The sequence below is a fragment of the Furipterus horrens genome, unplaced genomic scaffold, assembly GCF_987537825.1.
Source record: "Furipterus horrens unplaced genomic scaffold, mFurHor1.1.pri manual_scaffold_3, whole genome shotgun sequence".
Taxonomy (NCBI): domain Eukaryota; kingdom Metazoa; phylum Chordata; class Mammalia; order Chiroptera; family Furipteridae; genus Furipterus; species Furipterus horrens.
The window spans coordinates 5,607,381-5,630,368 of record NW_028327173.1 but is presented as its reverse complement, the minus strand read 5'-3'; the positions used below and the strand labels follow the sequence as shown (position 1 = coordinate 5,630,368).

General features: G+C 46.3%; 1 protein-coding gene across 1 annotated transcript; it reads right to left on the bottom strand.

Annotated features, from left to right (window-relative positions):
- Positions 1–15,314: 15,314 nt before the first annotated feature.
- RBP7 (retinol binding protein 7) lies at positions 15,315–21,940 on the bottom strand. Its single transcript, XM_090268564.1, has 4 exons — positions 21,818–21,940; positions 17,966–18,144; positions 17,748–17,849; positions 15,315–15,545 (listed from the first exon to the last, which is right to left on the bottom strand). The coding sequence occupies exons 1-4, from the start codon at positions 21,888–21,890 to the stop codon at positions 15,495–15,497; spliced, it is 405 nt and encodes a 134-aa protein (XP_090124690.1). The 5' UTR covers positions 21,891–21,940; the 3' UTR covers positions 15,315–15,494.
- Between the last annotated feature and the right edge of the window lie 1,048 nt (positions 21,941–22,988).

Genomic DNA, 22,988 nt, shown 5'->3' with positions numbered 1-22,988 from the left:
GAAAACACAAGGCACATTTCTATTTTCGTGCAGCCACATAAAAATCACAAGTTTCCATCAATGTTACATCTGTGTATTAAGAGATCTAAAAATACTTATAAACCAACCTATTTTATTTTAGTTGAACATTTATTTTCATTGTTGTATTATACTTCCTGTTTTACTATATCTCTACCTGACCTGTATGTCAAACGAGGTTCTAGAAAGCAGTTCTGGTTTGCACAATCCTGAGAAGTCAGTTTCAGAATGATGTCCTGGCGCGTTTCTCTGCAGCTGGTCTTCACCGCGGAGATCGTGTCTTTGTTTCTGAAAAAGGGCACCAACAGCGAAGTAGCAGGACAAACAATCAAAGCAATAGTTTTAATTCATATCCATTCCTCTAAGGGTACTCTTTCCTCTCGTTCAAAAAAAGGTTTCATTGTGGAATATAAACATACCTACAGAATTGTGCATAAAAGTGATTATAAAGCAAATAAAACCAGTGTATTCACCAGCTTGGTCAAGGAATGCGGCATTCCCAGGCCGCAGTCACCTCCCCTCTGCCCCCATACCTCCCCGATCACAGCCCTGTCCCTTACGTCTAGAGGGGTCACTGCTCTGACTTTCACCATCGATCATTTCTTTGCTTTTCTTCATAATTTCATGATCTATATGGGTATCCCAAAGCAATGTAGTTCATATTTTGCCTGCTTTTGAATTGTATGTAAATTCAATTATATGATAGTGTTTTTATATCTACCTTTTTAGCTTAAGTAATTTATTCATGTTCATAACTATAAAAATATTCTATGGTATGAAAACACCACAATTTATTCATCCATTTTAGTTTATTTGTTTGTTTTTCCACTTCAATCAATCCTCTCAAGGAAAAAAGTGCAGTCACCTTATACAAGCCATGTCTTGCCTTTAAGGTCAGGTTCATCTTCAGCTGCATAATACAAGAAATTGTAAATCATGCTGAAGCCACCCGTCAAAATGGGTTCTGGCTACACATACAAAAATGACAGCTGGTATGGTCTTGTACATTTTGGCTCATTTTCCCAGTATTTCTGTCTTAGGCACTATTGCCTTCCTGGGGTGAAGGACATTAATGACCATTTCCTGAAGTAGTCATTAGGTCATGAACTTCCTGGTCGGGATAGGGACCGTGTTGTTCATGATGGTGGTCTATTCTCAGGCAGCCTGGGAGGAAGAGAGCCATTTCATTCTTGGTGAATTTATCTTTCCAGGATTGGGCAGTTACAGACAATGCTGTTATGGATACTTTTGTCTTACTGTCATCCCTAAGCAAAGGCATCTCTTTTTTCTTTGACTTGAAAATAACATCGTCTGTTTATTAAAATGGAATTATTGCTTTCTTTCCTGGGAAATTTCTGACAATTTTCTTGATTTTCTTACATTCACATGTTTGAATAGAAAACTCAAGTTGCATATTTAACATTTGGAATATATGCTGTGTTTGCTCAGTCTAGTGATGCTACCCGGCATCACTCAACGTGCAGGGGGAGAGGAACACTCCCACGGGATGAGGGAGCTGTATGGCGCAGAGGTAAATAACACGGGCTCCAGAGTCGTGTCAATGTTAAGCACATTGTTTAGTTTCTCTAGTCTTTTTTATTATGTAAGGTCTGAATAATAAAAAAAATGACTCCAACTTAAACTCCTTTAGGTACTAAAGTCCTTTATTGACCCACTTGAGCTGAAAAAGTTGGAAGTGGGGAACAGGGCATAGAGGGATAAAGAAATTTCTTACTACCATCACTAAATAAAAATCCTTCACTCTGATTGGGCCACTGGTGCTCTCATTCCCCAGCCCCAAGCCGATCATGATGGATGTGGGAAATGCCAATCACCATTAAGCCAATCTGTGCCCATTCACAGAATTAGGAGTATGAGCATTCAACGCATATGGCTGGAATGAAATGGGAAAAGGATAAACTGAATTTTAGGGGGGCAACCACAATGTTCACTCTGCCAGATCTGTGAATAACGAGAGCATCGGGCTCAGTCTATTGACTGACCCTCTGTCAGTTCTGTTTCAGGGGCTACCAGCACCATAATCTGCCATGTCTGTCAACCTTAATACCAAAATAAGCACTTTTCAAAGTGATGAGATAAATCTACACCTGCTTATGAAAAAAAAAGTTAACCTGTAATCTTATGACTGGTGATTTTTTATATTTCATTTTCACTGAGAGAACAGGATTGGAAATGTACCTGTTATTTTTAACCTAAACCAAAAGCTTGTTTATTGTTACTGATTAAAAGGCTGTTTTTCAAAGGGCCCCAAATATTGTGCCCAGAAGATATAATTAAATGCTAATGAGAACATGGAGTAAATATCAAAAGCAAATCTGTCATCTGTGGAAAACTGAAGACCTTTCAAATGCAGGGAGGGCAAGACAATTAGGGAAAATAGTAATCCTACAAAGGATCTTGGGAAATAACATAGAGATTCTTGCCCTGGGCAAAAATGAAAGCAAGTATAAAACATATTCATTAGAAGCACACCCATTGAGCTCACTGTCTGAGATCCAAACAAAGAAGTTATAAAAACAGTCAGCAAGTGGGCTCATGGGAACTTTTCGGAGCAATGGACATGCTCTGAAACTGGATTGTGTAGGGGACGGGTGCACAAAGCTGTTAAAATTAAGGAAAATATGCTACCAAGTCATATTCTAAGACATTACATTTTTATTAAAAGTAAAATTAAAATGCCATTTCTCTTCCTCCTACTTGTCCTCCTCCTCTTCCTTTCTTTCTTTTTTTAAGTGCATCCAGAATGTGTAGCTAACAGAGATGCCTCCTAGAAGGTATTCCTTTGCTAAGGATGAGCCTTTCCACCTGGTTGTGTGAAGAGCCAGCATCTGGTAGAGATTTCATGGGAAGACCTTTGATCAGTGCTCTTTGGAACCAAAACTTGAGAGACCAGACAGAATCAAAGTCTGAGAGGCTTTTTACGAACAACAGAAACACAGGGCTTGTACATTTCTGAACCGGGACTTTTTTATTTTTTATTTCAGCTTTATTGATGTATAACTGACATATATCAGGGGCTTTGCTCATGTTATTAATTCAACCTACCTGGTTGTCAGGTCAAAACCGGAACCTGGCACATCCTTACCTGGAAGTCATGGCCAGGCCTAGGAGACGAGGGGGTGAAGCTGCTGCCTGAAGCCTTGAGAAAGAATGTAGAACTCACAGTATCCAAAGATGGAGAGCTGTATTTTCAGCTTGCTTGCTGGCAAGTTCTTCTCTCCCTTTGCTTCTACAGCCAGAAGAAAACACATCTGAATTGAGGACCAGTGACCCAGAAGAGAGGGTGACACTGGCCTGTGTGCGGAGCCTTGGGATATGCAAAGTTAACTTAACAGAGACTTAAGTGTCCCTGAGTGCCAAGCACATCTAAGCACATACTAAGCACATGGTGTATGTTAAAGGAATGAAGAAATGAAGCATTGAATGTTCTCTTCATGGAAGCACTCTGCTGGTGCTCCAGTGGCTAAAATCGTAGTGGGGAAGGGGAGAAACACACGTGAGGGACAAGGGTTCCCAGTTTACTAACTCTGTGACCTTGGGCAAATTACTCAATGTAAGACAATTCATGTCTGTTCTCCAAAGAGACGGCCAATGGAGATACAGGGGCAGGTTTACAATTGTGTTGTGGGTAAGCAAAACACAGAGTTTAGTCTTATATTATTATTTATTCATGTGTAATGAAGGCCAGCAATTTGAGCACTTACGACAGCGGTTCTCAACCTGTGGGTTGCGACCCCTTTGGGGGTCAAACGACCCTTTCACAGGGGTCGCCTAAGACCATCGGAAAACATATATAATTACATATTGTTTTTGTGATTAATCACTATGCTTTAGTTATGGTTGGGGGTCACCACCACATGAGGAGCAGTATTAAAGGGTCGCGGCATTAGGAAGGTTGAGAACCACTGACTTATGAGATTGTACCTAAGTGCATTGTGCCATTGTGACATTCTTTTGAGTTAATAAATTAATTGTAAAAATCATAATCTGCATGTCTTTTTTCCATACAAACAAGTATAAACCTACTTTTACCCACCCCTGTATAAAAAGATGTTCAATGTCACTAATAATAAGAGAAATGTGAATTAAAACCACAATGATATATCCCCTCTCACCTGACAGAATGGCCATCATCAATAAATCAACAAACAAGTGCTGGTGAGAATGCAGAGAAAAGGGAACCTTCACACACTGCTGGTGGGAATGCAGACTGGTGCAGCCACTATGGAAAACACTATGGAGTTTCCTCAAAAAACTAAAAATGGAACTATTTTTGAACCAGCGATTCCACTTCTGGGTATTTATCTGAAGAAATCCAAAACACTAATTCAAAAACAGATATGCACCGCTAGGTTCACTGCAGCATTATTTAAAGTAGCCAAGATATGGAACAACCTAAGCGCCCATCAGTAGACAAATGGATAAAGAAGATGTGGTACAAATATACAATGGAATATTCTGCTATAAAAACTGAGTGAAATCTTACCATTTGTGACAACATGAAAGAACCCAGAGGGTATTAGGCTGAGCAAAATAAGTCAAACAGAGAAAGACAAATACCATATGATTTCACTTATGTATGGAATCTAAAAAACAAAATAAACAAAAGAGACCCATAGATACAGAGAACAAACTGATGGTTGTCAGGAGGATGGGTGGGGGGACTAATGAAAAGGTGAAGGAATTAAGAAGTACAAAGTGGCAGTCAAAAATCATTGCAGGGATGTAAATACAGTGTAGGGAATATAGTCAATAATATTATAATAACTACATATGGTGCCAGATGGGTATTAGATTTATTGGGGGATCATTTTGCAAGTTACATAAATGTCTAATCACTATGCTGCATACCTGAAACTAATATAATATTGAATGTCAACTGTAACTGAAATTTAAAAATAATTTTTAATGGGCAATTTGTGTCTAACTTGCCTCCTCTATATACTGGGAATAAGAATATGATTTCATATGTTGTACAAATTAAATGAATTAATCTATGTAAAGCACTTAGAACAGGGTTTGGCTCGTAGGAAACATTATGTAAATGGTTCCTTATTATTATCGCCTGTTATTTCAACTTCTCTTTGAGTGAACTAGCATCTTCCACCTTTCTATGGGTGTATACCCAAAGGGATTGAAAGCAGGGACTCAGACAGATATTTGTACACCCGACTTCATGACAGCACGGAGTCACAATCGCTGAAAGATGGAAACAACCCAACTGTCCACCAAGGGATGAATGGACTCACAAAAAGTGTGGGGGCGGAGGGGGCTAGCATTCGGTCTGCAGAGGGAAGGAAATTCTGACCCATGCGATGTAAGGAATGAACCCTGAAGATTTAAGCTATATAAAATAAACGAGACACGAAGGACAAATATTAGGTGGCTCCACTCATATGAGCTGTCAAATTCACGGCGACATAGCGAAGGACGGCCGCTGGGGCCCTGGGGAAGGAGGGAACAGGGAGCTGCAGTTGAACGGGAACAGGCTCTGTTTGGGAAGAGAAAAAGTTTGGCAGATGGACGGCGGCGACAGTTGTACAGCAACCTGAATGCATTCAATGCAAGTGAACTGTACTCTTAAAAACAGTAAAAATGATCCATTTTTCGTGAGGTATGTTTTACCACAATTTTTAAAAACCACCCTTGGGGGAACACTTTGTAAAGTACACGACTGTCTAACCACTCTGCTGTGCACCTGTAACTAATACAAAATAATATGGAAGGTAAACTGTAATTGAAAAACCTTTTAAATTAAAAAAAAAACAACAGACAAACAAACAACTCAACTGAAAAGCAGAAACAAAGGAAAGGAGCAAGGGTCGCGCCTGCTCCCCCAGACGGCGCCGGCAGAGGAGGGTGCGCGGCGGGGCCAGCAGGGGGCGCGAGGCGGCCTCCCTGCGCCGCAGCTGGAGCAGCCGCTGGAGCTCCGCGAGAGAACGCAGGTGCCTCGCCCCGCATCCCTGCGAGAGCCCCGGGGGCCGTCCTCCTCCACCGCCCTCCGCGCCTTCCAGGGTTCGCGGGCGCGTGGGCAGTGCCAGCCCCGCCGGAAGCCTCCTTCTTACTCCCAGGAGGGCAGAGCCCGCACCGTCCCGACGGTTTCGTTCTCTTCCCCAGACGGCCAACTCCTCGCCCAGCCGGGCCCAGGGTGGCCCAGAAATAACTGGGGGGAAAAACAGCCCAAGGGCGGTGACCGTCCTAAACCTCCGGTTCCTGCAGCGCGTGCGGGGCGCTCTGTGTAGACACTGCCACCAGCCCCTTTCTCGGAGGGTCGTGGAACGCTCCCCACCCCCACCGCCCCGTGGACATTTCCTGCTCCTTCCCTGAACCCTTCCTAATTGGACCCTCAATAAGCCCCACGGGAGGCTGAATGCCTGTCTTCCTTGAAGGGAGAAGAGTAAGAGTCTTCTTAAGAAGCTGTAGTTTTCGATTTAATTTCTACTTTAATATTCGGTTAATTTCTATCCTTTAAACTTTTCTTAAAATGCCTGATGAAACAGATATTGGCAGGGGTAAAAGGATGAAGGTAAAATTTTGGGGGCTGCTTGAGAGGGGATTTTTTTTGTTTTAAAGAAACATGTTCTTGTCCAAAGGTAAGAGGAAGAAGGAGGGGAGGAGGAAGACAGAGAAAAGGAAAGAAGGAAGGGAGGGAGGGAAGAAAAGGAAAGGAAAGTAGGAAGGAAGGAGGAAAGAAAGTCACCCAAGCTTCCTGGGGGAGCTATGAAACCGTTTTTGTCTCAGCTCAGTTTTCTCCTTGGGACCCTAAGAGTAGTTGCCTATTTCCACTGATAAATTGTATGGCTTAGTCCGAAGGCACTGGGCTCCATTGGCTTGTTCTTTCCATTTGCCCCCAAGTCCCCTGTACTGTAGCTGATGAGTTCCTACACATTCTCAGGTATTATGATCTGAAGTGTGTTCCTCCCAAATTCAAATGTTGAAGACCTAGCCCCCAATGTGACTGTGTTTGGAGATGGAGCCTTTAAGGAATTAAGATTAAATGAGGTCATCTTCCGGCCAAGATGGAGCCTAGACAGACACGCTGCGTCTCCCTCCACAACTAAGAAGGAACACAACTACCTCAGAACTAGAGACAACCAGAAGTTCCAGAAAATCGAGCTGCATGGAAGTCCAGCAAACAAAGATATAAAGAAGAAATACTCATCCACACAGGTAGGAGGGGCAGAGCCTGGGCGGAGAGGATGCAGTGTGGTGGTGGCAGTGGCAGGCCAGCAGAAAGTGCAGTCACACATTTTAAAAAGTGGGGAGGACACATGAGGAGCATTCTCAGCTCCTGACCAGACCGCGCAGCTCATGGTCCCAGCACCGGGGAAAATCAAGCCTCATTGCTTCTGACTGTGCAGACCCGTGGGGTTTGGGGCGGAGGCAGAAACTGCCGGTCTCTCAGCAGAGTTCACTTGTTCAAAGGGCCTCCATGGTCTTAGAACGTCCGTAGACCCATCCACTCTGGGAACCACAGCCAGGGCAGCAGCTAGAGGGGCGCCAGTCTGGTGCGGAGGTGGGAGAGGTGCCTAGAAAAGGGGCGAGTGCTGGGAAGGTGGCATTGTTCCCTCTCTGACCCCTCCCCCACATATACAGTGCCACAACATGATGAAACAGGTCGCTCTGTACTGACGAATTCCTAAGGCTCCGCCTCTTACAACGTAACAGGAGCGACAGCTCTACCTAAGACACAGAGGCAAACAAACACAGGAGCCTGTCAAGATGAGGAGACAGAGAAGTATGGCCCAAAAGGGGGAACAAATCAAGGTTCCAGTGGGAGAACTAAGCAACAAGGAGATAGCCAACCTAACAGATGAGGAGATAGCCAACCTAACAGAAGCAGAATTCAAAGCACTGGTGATAAAGATGCTCACAGGCTTGACAGATATGCTTGAATATGACAGACGCATAAGGGAAGAAGTGAAGGCTATGCTAAGTGAAACAAAGGAAAATCCACACAAAATCAATGGTGAAAGGAAGGAAACTGGGGTTCAAATAAATGATTTGGAACATAAGAAAGAAAAAAACAGTCAAGCAGTGCAGAATGAGGAAACAAGAATTGAAAAAATTGAGGAGAGGCTTAAGAACCTCTGGGACAACTTTAAACGTGCCAACATCTGAATCATATGGGGGCTAGAAGGGAAGAGGAAGAGCAAGAAATTGAAAGCTTATGTGAAAAAATAATGAAGGAAAACTTCTCAAATTTGGCGAAGAAAATAGACATACAAGTCCAGGAAGCACAGAGAGTCCCAAACAAGCTAGGGCCACACCAAGATACATTACAATTAAAATGCCAAAGGTGAAAGATAAAGGAAGAATCTTAAAAGCAGCAAGAGAAAAGTAGAGCGTTATCTACAAAGGGGTGCCTATAGACTATCAGCAGACTTTTCAGAAGAAACTTTGCTAGCAAGAAGGGACTGGCAAGCAGTATTCAAAGTGATGAAAAGCAAGGACCTACAACCAAGGTTACTCTATCCAGCAAAGCTCTCATTTAGAATGGAAGGGCAGATAAAGTGCTTCCCAGACAAGGTAAAGCTAAAAGAGTTCATCATCAACAAGCCATTATTATATGAAATGTCAAAGGGGCTTACTTAAGAAAAAGAAGATCAAAACTATGAACACTAAAATGACAACAAACTCACAACTATCAACAACTGAATCTAAAAAATAAAAACAAAATCCAACTAAGTAAACCAGAATAGGAACAGAATCATAGGTATGGAGATCATTTGCAGGGTTATCAGCTGGGAGGAGGAAGGGGAAGAAATGGGGAAATGGTGCAGGAATTAAGAAGCATAATCGGTTGGTACAAACTAGACAGAGGAAAGTTAAGAATAATATAGGAAAGGGTGAAGCCAAAGAACTTATATGCACGACCCATGGATGTGAACTAAGAGGGGTGGGATTGCTGGAGGGAAGGGGGGTACTGGGCAGAGGGGAGCAAAGGGGAAAAAGAATTGGAACTACTGTAACAACATAATCAATAAGATATACTTTAAAAAAAAGAGATTAAATGAGGTCACGAGGGTGGGACTCTACTCCAATAGGACTGGTGTCCTCAAAAAAAAGGAATAGACTCCAGATACGCTCACTCACAGAAGACAGCCATGTGAAGCGGCAGCAAGAAGGAGGCCATCTGCAAACCAAGAGGACAGACCTGCCAATACCTTGATCTTGGATTTCTTCCCTCCGGAACCATGGGACAGTGAATTTCTGTTGTTCAGCCATCCAGGATTCTATTATGACAGCAATAACAAACTAATACTTCAGGGAACACACTCTTCGTCTTACTTCAACCTGGAGCTGCTGATGGCTGGTGGCTTCCTCTTTCTCCCCCAGTGTGGGGTCAACCTCCTCTTTGTCCCCACTGCTACCCCATTCTCGTCAGTACCTCATTACTCCATAACCGTCATTTCCTTCAAGGTTCACCTGACTCCACTCCTCGGGTGCTGACACCCTGTTCAGTCCCTTTATTTGTTGAGGACATTGGCACCTGGAACCACCATCTCTCTTCTCTCCATCAAGACAAGCAAATTATTCTATTAAATGTTCTATCCGATCTCCTGGCCCTGGGGATTCACAGTGTGATGCCTGACTGCCTATGTCAAAATCCCCTGGGCTGCTTGTTAAAATGATAGGTTCAAGGGCCCAGCCTCCAACCTACAGTCTCCTGGGTGGCTTTTCTGTAGGACAAGGTCTAAGAACTGCTGCCCCAATATGAGTGACTCCTCCACACTTTAAAAGGTGAAATTCACACAATAAAATTAACCATCTTAAAGTATACAATTCAGGGGCCTTTTGTACATTCATAATGTGGCACAACAACCACCTCTATTTCCAAAACCCTTTCATCACCCCCAAAAAGAAACTCTGTACCCATTAAGCAGTAACTCCCACTCTCCTCTACTTTCCAACCCCTGTCAGACTCTAATCTAGTTTCTGTCTCTCTGAGTTTTCCTATTCTGGAGAGTTCATATAAATGGAATCATATCATACGTGATTTTTTTTTTTTTGTTACTGGTTTGATTCATTTAGCATAATTTCAAGGTTTATCCACATTGTATCATGCTTCAGAATTTCATTCCTTTTATCACTGAATAGAATTCCATCGTGTGACTATACCATTTTTTGTTTATCCAGTCATCTGTCAATGGACACTGGTTATTTCCACTTTTTGGCTACTGTGAATAGGACGGCCACGAACATTTGTGGACAATAATTTGAGTCCCTGTCTTTAATTCTCTTGGGTATAGAATCTGTGTCTCCTGCAACAGTGTTCACCTTCTCCTGTTTGGGTTTTGGTCCCCTTCACTGCTCCCTGAGGAGTTGGGGGCCAGCCCGTGGACAGGCCTTCCTACTTGGCACATGTGCTGGTTTGCACGTGTTAAGAGGGAAGAAGAATGAGCATCGGGCTGCCTGACAGGGCCTGGAGCTGCCTTCAAGCTTCCAGCCCCTAGTCCCCCCATCCTCTCCCCTATTCCTCATTCCCATCAAGGCGGGTCCTGCTCCAAGGCCTTTCTTGCTGAAGAAAACGGAAAATGTTGGGAAAAGGTTCCAGCCTAACTGTTTGGAGAGATATTAATTTGAATCTCTTTCACTTAAAAAAGAAAGTAAAAGCCCCCCAGCCTATACCACTTCCTTCTCCTCAAATGTAAGTAATTGGAAGTTGCTGTCTGTCCTGTCCAAGATAGACGAAGAGAAGTCTCCTGAGTCCTTTCTGGGGCCCTCAGGCAGCTTCCCTAGAGCTGGACGGCCTCTGTCAACTTGTTATGTGAGATTTACAAAGATAAGGGACAAGCCCTGGCTGGTGTGGCTCGGTTGGTTGAAGCGTCATCCCATACATGCACTGAAAGGTCGCCAGTTTGATTCCTGGTCAGGGCACATGCCTAGGCTGTGGGTTTGGTCCTGATTGGGGTGTGTATGAGAGGCAACTGATGGATGTTTCTCTCTCACATCGATGTTTCTCTCCCTCTCTCCCTTCCTTCCCCTCTCTCTGAAAATAAATAAGCATTTCCACGGGTGAGGATAAAAAATTTTAAAGGCAAACAACAAAATTACACATATATGTTGTTCTTAGTCACATTTTCTATTAGCTGACACTAAACGCATTTCTAACCGATACAGCTTTCTCTAGTTTGCAGTATCATGGTCCTCATTTCTGTCTGAGACCACATCAGAACGGCCTTTAACATCAGAATTCCTACCAACACTCCCCTCACAGCGACCCAGGTTTTTTCTCGCATGCACATCAAAGCTTTCCAGCCTCTACCCATTTACCCAGTTCTAGAGCCATTTCCACACTTTCGGCATTTGTTATAGTAGCACCCCACTTCCTGGTGCGAAGAAGTCAGCTGCGGTTGCCACAACAAAATACCACAGACTGGAGGGCTTAGATAATAGCCGTGTGTCTCTCACAGCTCTGGAAGCTGGAAGTCCAGGTCAGAGTGCAGGTGGGTTCGGTTCCCAGGGAAGCGCTCTTCCTGGCCAGCACACAGCCGCCTGGTACTAACCCGCCCTCTCCCCCGAGCATGAGGAGAGTGAGCGCTCTCTGGAGTCATTTCTTACAAGAACACTAATTCTGTTGGATCAGGGCCCCACCCTTATGACTTCATTTAACCCTAATTACCTTCTTGTAGGCCCTGTCTCCAAATACAGTCACTTTGGTGGTTAGAGCTTCGACATATGAATGGAGAGGTTACAATTCAGTCCATAGCACCCACATATACCCATGTCAAATAAATTATTCAAACATTTGCAACCTTGTTTTATCCATACAACTAATGTTTTGTCTTTCTCTCTCCTCCTCCTCCTCCTCCTCCTCTTCCTCCTCCTTTTTCTTCTTCTTCCTCCTCCTCTTCCTCTTTCTTCTTTCTTCTCCTTCTCCTTCTCCTCCTCCTCCTCTTCCTCCTCCTCCTTCTTTTTCTTCTTCCTCAGAATAGCTCAAGGTAAGTTTCAAACATATAATTTTAGCCCAGGCTGCTGTGGCTTACTGGATTGAGCACCAGCCTGCAAACCAAAAGGCCACTGGTTCAATTCCCAGTCAGAGCATGTGCCTGGGGTGTGGGCCAGGTCCCCAGTTGGGACATGAGAGGGCATCCTATTGATGTATCTCTCGCACACCGATGTTTTCCTCCCTTCCTCTCTCTAAAAATAAATTAAAATCTTTTTACAAAAACACAATTTTACCTGTAAATATGTCAGTATGTCTTTTCTTTTCTTTCTTTCTTCTTTTTCTTTCTTTCTTTCTTTTTTTGAAAGGGTAAGGGAGGGAGAAAGAGAGGGAGAGAAACATTGATGTGAGACCGAAACACTGATCAGTTGCCACTCACATGCACCCTGACCAGGGACTGAGCCCACAACCTGGGCACGTGCCCTGACCAAGAATCGAACCAGCAACCTTTCACTTTGCAGGACAACACCCAACTTATTGAGCCACAAGGGTCAGGGATATGTCAGTATGTCTCTAAAAGACAAGTTAAAAACACACATACAATACCATTAACACAGAGAAAGTAGAATCTTTTTTATCCACTCAATGTTCAAATTTTTCTAATTACCTGAAAGACATATTTTTATGGTTGATTTATTTGAATCATAATATTGATATAAATGAGGTCCACATATTGCATTTGATTGACATGACTCCTACTCCCTTGCCACTTTTAACATAGAACAATCCTTCTTCCCCCATCTTTATCAGGCTATGTTAATGGGAGAAGTCACCACTTATTTATCTTCTAGGACTGAATTCCCCACATTCTAGAATTAACTGATGGTGTCATGTAACATGTGTTTCTGTCTCCTGTATTCCCTATAAACCAATAATTAAGTTTATGGGCTGATTTGGAACCTGGCCTCACTGGTACCCACCAGGAAATTACACATGGCCTCACTGGTACCCGCCAAGGATTACGCCTGGCCTCGCTGGTACGCGCCAAGGAATTACGCCTGGGCTCGCTGGTACCCGCCAGGATATTACACCGGACCTCCCTGATAACCACCAGGGAATTACGCCTGGCATCGCTGGTACCCGCAAGGGAATTACATCTAGCCTCGCTGGCCACGGATTTACACCTGGCCTCGCTAGTACCCGCAAGGGAATTACGTCGGGCCTTGCTGGCCACAAAATTACACCTGGCCTTGCTGGCCACGGAGTTACACCTGGCCTCGCTGGTACCCGCCACGGAATTACACCTGGTCTTGCTGGCCACGGAATTACACCAGGCCTTGCTCTCCACGAAGTTACACCTGGCCTTGCTGGTACCCGCCAGGGAATTATGCCTAGCCTTGCTGGCCACAAAATTACACCTGGCCTTGCTGACCAAAAAGTTACACCTGACCTCGCGGGTACCCGCCAGGGAATTACACCTGGCGTCACAGGTACCTGCCAGGGAATTACGCTTGGCCTCGATGATACCTGCCAGGGAATTACACCTGGCCTCGCTGGTACCCACCACGGAATTACAGCTGGCCTTGCTGGCCACAGAATTACACCTGGCCTTGCTGGCAATGAAATTACACCTGCCCTCGTTGGTACACCCCAGAAAATTAAACCTGCCATCGCTGGTACCCGCAGGGAACTACGCCTGGCCTCTCTGATACCCGCCAGAAAATTATGCCTGGCCTCGCTGGTACCCGCCACAGAATTACACCTGGCCTTGCTGGCCATAGAATTACACCTGGCCTCGCTGGTTCCCGCCAGGGAATTACACCTGGCCTCGCTGGTACCTGCCACAAAATTACACCTACCCTCGCTGATACCCACCACGGAATTACACCTGGCCTTGCTGGCCAAAAAGTTACACCTGGCCTCGCTGATACCTGCCACGGAATTACGACTGGCCTCGCTGATACCTGCCAGGGAATTACACCTGGCCTCGCTGATACTCTCCAGGAAGTTACACCTGGCCTCGCTGGTACCTGGCATCTCAGCAGGTGCTGAACATTCCAACCCCGAAACACTGCTTTCTGGGCTTCCCAGCTGCTACCCTCTTTCTCCAGCTCTTCTGATCACCCTTTTTTTGCAGGTTTTTCTAAAGGAAGGGTTCTCTCTCCTTTCACTTTAAACACAGTGTCCTGGACAGCCTCGGTCGTATGCATAGTTTATACACTTGTCAGCTCGTACGTGTTTGCAGACCTCCCCACCCATCGCCTCCTGACAGCCTGGCTCTCACTGGTTACAGACACTCAAAATCTAAAGCTCTAGCTCCGCTCCCCTCTTCTGCCTGTGTTACCCTTCCTTCTGATTGGCTCCAACCTTGCTGCACCTGCCTGAACCCCAAATAGGGTGTCTTTCTTGATTCCTCCCCCTTCCATCGTCCCTACAGCTCATGATCGCTCATGATCACCATGAATTCTGCCTGCTAAATAATTAGTGTCCTGACTGGTGTGGCTCAGTGGGTTGGATGTCATCTCACAAACTGAAAGGTCAGTGGTTCGATTCCTGGTCAGGGCACATGCCTGAGTTGTGGGTCAGTTCCCCAGCTGGGCGTGTGTGAGGGGCAGCAAATCTGTTTCTCTACATATCAATGTTTCTCTCCCTCTCTACCTCACTTTCCCTTTCTCTAAAAGTAAATAAATAAAATCTTTTAAAAAATAATTGGTTGTGTCTCCATCCCAAAGAGCCTGGTCCTTGTGTTTGAGCCCTGGGCTCGCAGTGCTCCCGACCGACATCAGTCCACACCGCGACTCCCGGCAAGGCTTTTAGCTGCCTCCCGCACCTGCAGCCCTTTCTCCCCTCGGTAGCTGGGGCTCCCTTCGTGAGCCAGACCTCTGCTCAATATTGGCCACTATCTTCCCATTACTTTGGGGACAGAATCTTCCTTCTTAAACTTGGCATTCAAGCTTCATGACAGTGCCCCTGCCTGTCATCCCAGTGTCCTCTGTCATCTCTCCCCGCCCACCCACTCACCCTCATACACCCGTGACCCAGCTAAAGTAGTCTCTTCAGTTCTTCACACACCCCTCCGGCTCACCCCCAGCCTCTCACCCAGAATGCTTCCCGATGCTTCCTGCTGTCCTATGCTTCAGCTCTTGGCTTAAAGACCACCTCCGTGACCCCAGACCCCTGCCACCGCTTGTCCATCCCCCAAAGCCAGGCTTGCCCCTCCCATAGCTGCCTGTCCTTAAGTCCACTGTTCAGAAGGCTCATTTCATCCACTGTCCTCACCAGACCTTGAAGGCAGGAATTACACCTTATTCGCTGGTGTGGCCATCATAGACCAAATATTTCTTAAAAGCAGGGGACATGCTAACATCGAGAAGGAAAAGTCAGAGTCGTTGGACATGTTTATTGAAGCGGAGTAGTTTTCCCAAAGGTTTCTGGTACAGGCTGTATGACGTCTCTCTGACCACAGGGCCCCGTCACCAAGTCAGGACAGATTAACACCTATTCATTCCGGAACATCATCTGGCATGAAGCTGCAGCCCCACGTGGCTCTGCTGCTGGATCCAGCTCAGGCTCTCTGGAATGTCTGCTTGCACACCTGGCCCTCACAGAACATTTCCTAGGGATCAGGAGGAAGGGAAGAAGAAGATGACCTGGCATGTGGTCTGTTATTATTCCCAACACTCTGACACCAAATGTGTGGGTTTTTTTCTTCCTGACACCAAATATGTGCTTTCTTTTCCAACCCCCTTCCCCAACTCTGACGCCAATGGGTGTCCAGTAGGTCACCTCAACTCTGACGCTAACAACCCAGAGTCAGTGCGGAGCCTCCAGGGTAGGTGTTCACTGCCCCCACCTCAGACATCAGTTCCAAGTCCCAGCCACCTATGCTTCTGATGAACCAGTTATAAATTGGGGGTTCCCATGACTCCCTCCTCAAGTTCAATAATTTGCTAGCATGGCTCACAGAACTCAGGAACACTCTTCACTTACATGCACGGGTGTTTTATAAAGGCCACAGCTCAGGAAAGTCCAGGGGAACAGATGCATAGCGGAAGGTGTGGGACGGCGGGCGACAGGGTGGGCGTGGTATGTGGAGCCCCTATGCCCTCTCTGGGAGCACCACCCTCCCAGCATGCCAGTGTTTCCACCAACTGGAAAGCTCTCCGAACCCCTTCATTTAGGGGGTTTTATGGAGATCTCATTGCATAGGCACAATTGATTGCATCATTAGCTTACTGGTGAATAACTCCATCTCCAGCCTCTCTCCTCTCCACGAGGTTGGGAGCCAGGCTGAAGATTCCAACCCTGCGAGCACACCCCATTCCCCAGTCATCTCATTAGCATACAGAAGACACTCTTGTTACTTTGGAGATTCCAAGAGTTTTAGAAAACAGGTACAAAGACCAAATATTTATTTTTATGCTAGCACAGAATGTAAGAATTGTTCTGTGAGTATCCTCAGAGCAGAGTTCCTGGATATGCCCAAGGAAGATGCATGCAATTTGATCATTACTTCTTACCGCCAACTAACCTGAATTCTCAAACATATTCGTATTTTCTTTGCGATGCCATATTATGTTTTTGTGATGGCGAGTTTCCTACTTTGTTTTTATTGTCAGAATAATGTGAGGTTTGTCAAGCTAGAACCAAAATGTCTTTGGTGCCTTTGTAAGCAAAGACTCCCTTAGACCCTCAAAGACCATTCCCAACTTTAAGATTAGTGCTCTAATTTTTTTTCTTTCTTTTTTTTTTTTTTGTTAGAGAGAGGGGAAGGGAGAGAGAAGGAGAGGTAGAGAAACATCAATGTGTGGTTGACTCTCACGCACCCCCAATCAGGGACCTGACTTGCAACCCAGGCATGTGCCCCAACTGGGATTCAAACTGGCGACCCTCTGGCTCGCAGGCTGGCGCTCAGTCCACTGAGCCACTCCAACCAGGCAGTGCTCTAATTTTGTTTTTATGAATTTCACCTAGCTTTCATACATACGTTACGGTAAAAAAGGCATAGAGTTGAAAGCACACATTCTTGTCAGACCTAGATTTGACTCTTACCTGTGTGGTCTTGGGGAATTTCTAAATCTCAATCCCTTGATCTGTAAACGGGGAAAAATAGTAACCCTTTCACAGGACTGTCTTGAAGACTGAGTGACATAATCCACCACTCAAAGCACTTATCACTGTAATTGGACACAAAATCATCACTTGAAAAATGTAAGCCATCATAACATACATGGCAGGAAGAAATTCTCATTGAAAAGCTATAATTAAGCCTTGAGGTACAATATTATACCTTCAAGCTTATATTTAGAAAGAACTCATTAGGTTGAGCTATAACCTGCATGTTCATGAAGAGCCGGTGGGGGCATGGGACATTGGAAATGAGTAAAGCAAACAAGTAGCAGGGGGCAGTGATGTGTGGCCTCAGACCACAGTGACCCCCTCCCTGAATTCTTCCCAAGGGAATAAGAGCATGGAGACAAAAAGCTCCACGTGCCCAAATTTAAGCAACAGCAGAAAACACCCTGAGATACAATACTCCCAGACACTTTTAAGAAAATGTTTCACTAAAATAAGAGTTCATTAACCCAATGGAATATTATGCAGCCAGCTTGCTACCTTATTATATATTCCATGAATCTATAATGACTTCAATATTTTTTATATTAAACGAGAAGGCAGAATATTCTGCCTGAGACTGGACGGTAACACACCCAGTAGAAAGGGTTGGAATAATAGGATTGCTGGTCGTGGTTTCCTGTTCAGCATTTTCTTCAATATTCTATCACCTCACTGAAACTAAGAACAACGTGGCAAGTACCAGGTGGAGCTTGTCGCCTTCAATCCAATGGGTCCAGCCTCTGTTCTTCTTTTCCCCCTTCTGGACACAGGTGAGTCTGTCATTGTCCCAGGTGACCAAGCTCTGCATGACAGAGGAGAGAAACGTTGGTTTGTTCTGGCAGGACCCTTGATGACTACTAAGTAGAACGCCAATTAACTTGCCAGATGAAGAGCTTACGTTATTACGTTAATTTTTACCTTGCACTTTCTGTTATCCAATCCTTTGTTATCCTCATCAAATTCTTCTCCGACTTTAAATTGAACAAGGTAGTTCCTTAGGCTGCTGTACGTGTGGATGGTAAAAGAATCTCCATTTTGCTCAATCACTTTCTGTGGCTTCAGCAACTTGGCTATCTTACGGGTGGCAAAGTCAATATCTTTAAAAAAAAAAAAAAAGAAAAAATCTCAACTTTCATCTGAGATGCAAAAGCAAAGAACTTGGCAGCTATCCTCAAAATCATTGCATTTGACTGCTAGTATTTCTTTTACAATGCCAATGTCATCTGTCAGCGCGATTGGATCTGTAGGAAAAGATATCCTGGCAAACCTCCACCCAGAGGCTGATTTAAAAAGCTTCAGCAGCTTTCAGAGAAGACTCATTAGGCTCGCTGTGTGTCACAGGTGATGGATTTGAAGCGGGACATGGCAGGAGCCATTCTGGGAATCCCCGTCAGAGGCTGACAAGGCGACAAAGAAGCCACGGGGACAGGGCTCAGGCCCCCACCCAACCTCAATCACGGCAACTCTGCCTTTTTCTGCTTTATGTATGTACACTTCAAATAAAGACAGAATTTGAACAGTTTCTGAACAACCATTAAAAAAAAAAAAAACTCCAAAACTACTGCAATCATTTAGGAATCTTGAATAAGCTTTAAAAAAGTCACACACAAAACCACGGAATGCTGAGAAGATCAGGGTTTTGGTATAGAAAATGGATTTGAATCCCATTTCTCATTTATTAGCTTTGAGCACATTATGTGGCTAAAGGATGTATATGCTCGCTCTCTGTCCTTCAGGAATTTATAACCAAGAATGAAGGTGAAACAGAATAATCTAAATCTCCCTTTAAGAAGAGAATCTGCTCCCATCAAAGGGAAATTGAAAACAATCTTCTTGAACCTAAGAGCACTTTGATTACTTGAGTTCTCTGCCATAAATCCCTCTAAATGCCATGTGCTGATTTTAAAAAGAATCTGCATGTAAGACATTGAATAATTCAGTAAGCACTTTGTTAACTTAAATATTTAACTGGGACAAAGACCTCAAGCTCTGTTTTCAGCTAAAAGAGATAGATCACCTGGTTGTATCTTCCTTCCATCCAGTGAACAAGATAAGGGCTTCCTGGTTTTTATTACAGGAGCCATCTTTATTCCCCTGAAATATAAACCTGTGTGTTTAAAAAAACACGTTTTAGTTTACTGTGTAAAGTCATAAGACATGACTCAGACAGGAGAGAACGCTAACGCACAAAATGTGCTCAATTCAGACTACTGAATTTAACGGAGCTTTCATTTCTTAAAATAAAATATAGGACTTTTTCTACCAAAGTCTCCTTCCAATCCTTTTTATAAGTAATCTTTTATTGTGGTAAAATACACAAATTTTACCATTTTGCCCATTTTTAAGTCTACAATTCAGTGGCTTCGTACCGACACAATGTTACGCAACCATCAACATCATTCATTTCCAGAGTTATTTCATTATGCCAAACAGAAACTCTGTACCCGGCGGGTTCAGGACACAGTACCTTAAAACATGGCACCTTGACATAGTGAATCCACCTCTGTAAGCAGAGGGCAGCAGAGATGGAAAAAAGAGGTTGGCCACTCCTGTCTGGTAATTAATCGAGTTTATTAAGAGGAACTTACAGACAAAGGCGTCTTAGGTAGCCATAAGATGAACTGGATCCCCTTGCCGCTTGGCCAGTGCCCAAATATTATACAGGGTAAAGGTGGGGACAGTCACAAGTACTAGTACGTAAATGCTTCCAGGTACGGGAAATTACACCACGTCCCTGACTAGGTCAGGATCACAACCTGTTCCAGGAACCAGCACATAGCAGGAGGCGTGGGGGGCGTGCTGATTTATGGCAGAACGGACATCAGTTACGACCAGACAGTCTCTAAGAAAGTTACCTCTTTCTGGCCTGCTCCAGCTTGCAGGACAGACATTGGCCATGTCATGGACTAGTCTCTCTCCCACGGTCCCCTTCCCGTCTGTACCAGGACGGGCAAAAGTCAGGAGACAACTCTAGGCTCTTTTCAGCCTGCAAGCCGCACCAGAAGAATCTACGTGATCAACTTGACTAGCCCTTATTTTCCATTAGGTTTCCCATATATTTACTTTCCTGTTACCCGCCACCCTGGAAACAAAAAGTCCTTTTGTCGTCACTTCTCTTCAAAATTATTACGCTTTGCTGAGATGCTATGTAAGCTCAAGTTCTACCACTCCTCTGAGGTTCCCATCGCTGCGTGTACGCAGGATGTGTGTGTACGTCTGTCTGTCTGTCTGTCTTCTCTTGTTCATCAGTCCTTTGTTAGTCTAATTTAATCAGGGGCCTGGCCAATGAACCAGATGGGTAGAGGGGAAAGAGTGCTTTTCTCCCCTACAAGGTTTTCCGTCAATATAAATCAGATTTCACTTGAGAAGTTCCAGACTTCCCTGCTTAGTGTGAGAAAGGGAGGGGAGGGGAACCCTACCACCGGCTCACGGATCTTAAAAACACACCCAGGCCACAGAACGGAACATTTCAAATGGTTAAAATGACCAATTTTATGTTATACATATTTTACCACAGTAAAAAATGAAACTCCTGTCTTAACTTACAGATGGAGAAATCGAGGCCCTGTATCAGATCAAAGAAGAGGGAGCCAGAGTCCCGTGTCCCCCCCCCCCCCCCAGGCCCCAATTCTCCCAGCAGCTCTGGCGCATCTCTCCAAAGTGCCACCGACTGGTGTCATTTAGTCTAAAGCACTGGGTGCAAAGTAGGTGGTCAGATCTGCCCAATCTCAAGAATGAGACTCCGGGCGGGAAGCTGGGGGTGGGTTAGGAAGGGAGGCCTTCTGCTGTTAGGGCGGAGAACATTCTCCAGCCCCTCAGGGAGGCAAGGACCCTGGGCAGACCCCCGCCGCCCCGACACACGCCTGCCTGACTCAGTGGTCCTTCCACCCACTAAGCGCTCGGGGCAGCCAGGCAGGGGGAGACGGATGCGACCCTTCCAGGCACCGACCGACCCCGCTCCGGACTGGAGTTGCGTCCCCGAAGCGCGGAGCGAGGAGGGGGAAGCGGCCTCTCAGGGGCCTGGGTTTCTTGACACCCCTGAGGTCCTCAAGCGAAGAAGTGGAGTCAGAAAACTAAAGGTTTCAAATATGATTCGGAATCCAGCGGGCCCCCGGAAGCACCTGGGGTGCAGCGGGGAGCTCGGTTCCTGGCCGCGGCCGGAGCTCCCCACTCTGCGTTCGGAAGAAGCTCCGGGTGACGCTGGTGCCGCGGGCCGGGGAGCTCCGCGGAGGCGCCCCTGGGCTCGAGGGATCCCGGGCCGGCTGCCCTGAGCCCCGCGTCACAGGTGGCTACGGCCGGGGCGAGGGTCGCCTGGGCAGGGGCCTCGGCCGGCGCCATCGTGTCCCCGAGTCTCGCTGCGAGGTGTCCCGCGCCACCTGCACCGCCGCCTGGCTAGACGTCCACGCTGGGACAAGAGTCTCGGTCGCCGGGCGGGAAGAGAGACGGGAAGGGAGGGGAGCGGGCGGGCGTGGGGTTGAAGCAAGGACAGGTGGACAGACGGACAGGCAGACAGACCGGGGGTGGTAGACCGACGGGAGGGCCCGGGGACAGGACAGACGGCAGGACAGGGGAACAAGGAAACCGGGGAATGAGCGGACGGACCGGGGGCGCGGGGCGCGCAGGACAGACTAGGGGACAAGCAGACGGACGCGCGAGGACGAGTGGACGCGGGAAGGAGAGGCGCGGAGCCCGCCGCCCCGGGAAACTGACTTGACAGGCCGTGGCCCCGACCCCGAGAGGGGCGCGACCGCCCGCGGCCCCTCCGCCTACCTAGGGCCAGCATGTAGCCCTCGAAGTTGTCGCTGGTGAGCAGGTTCCAGGTGCCGCTGAGGTCGGCGGGCATGGCTGGGCCGGGGCGGCACAGGGGCTGGGGGGCCGCGCGCGCGCTCGGCCCTAAGTGCCGGGCCTGGGAGGCGGGACCCGGGCGGGACCTCGAGGGGCGGGGCAGCGGGGAAGCACCCGACACTCTGGCTCCAAGACGCCCAGTGCCCCCTGGCTTCCCTCCCTACGGTCCTGGGAAGCTCCTTGTTCTCCTCGGGGCTGTGAGGTACCCAGGCTGTGGGGGGGGGGGGGGGGGCACACTTTTTCTCTGCCTACAGGTTAAGGACCAAGGGATCGCCTTCAAACTCAGGGCATTAATTGCTGTGTCCGCTGCAAATAATATATTAATAACCCAACTCTGGTGGTATCAATAAATATAGGGTTGTTTTTCTTAACTGTCAAGCAGTCAGTCCTGGGCCAAGTGGTTGCCGGCCATGATTTGGCAACTCCACCACACAGAAGTGGTGTCCCTCTAAGTCTGTGGCCTTACATCGATGTCCTGCTCCTCCCCTCACTGTCATGAGCTGGCCGCTGGGTTTGCAGCCAGGACATCTCATTCAAAGTGGGAATCAGGAGGGGATGCACCACCCACCTGCAGTTATCACTTCAGGTTTTTCTTACACTCATTGGCCAAAGCTGGGACCTATGCCACTTCCAGCTGCAAGAGAGTGTGGGGACTCTAGTATCTAGACTTAGTCTGGACAGTAGAGGAAAAGGCAAGAGAAGGAGGCTGGGAATGTGGGCTAACCTGAAACATGAGCCACAAACACCATTTATCAATATAGAGGCCGCCTGCAAGATATATGTGCTCATTTCTGACCCTCTCACAAGCTCTAGACTCAAATATATTAACAGCCAACATTCATTGACTAATTACTATATGTATTATCATTTGGCACAAAACCCTGCTTCTGCAATAGTTATTTTATTATCTCCATTTGACTGAGACAAAGAGAAGGTTGAGTAATTTGCCGAAGGTCATATAATTGGTGGAAGAGTCTGGATTCAAACCCAAGCTGCCTGACTCCCGAACTCACTCACGTGCTGGCTCTTACTGCCGACTTGATGTCGCCACCTGGATGTCGTAAAGGCATCTCAAGCTCAACACATCCAAGACAGA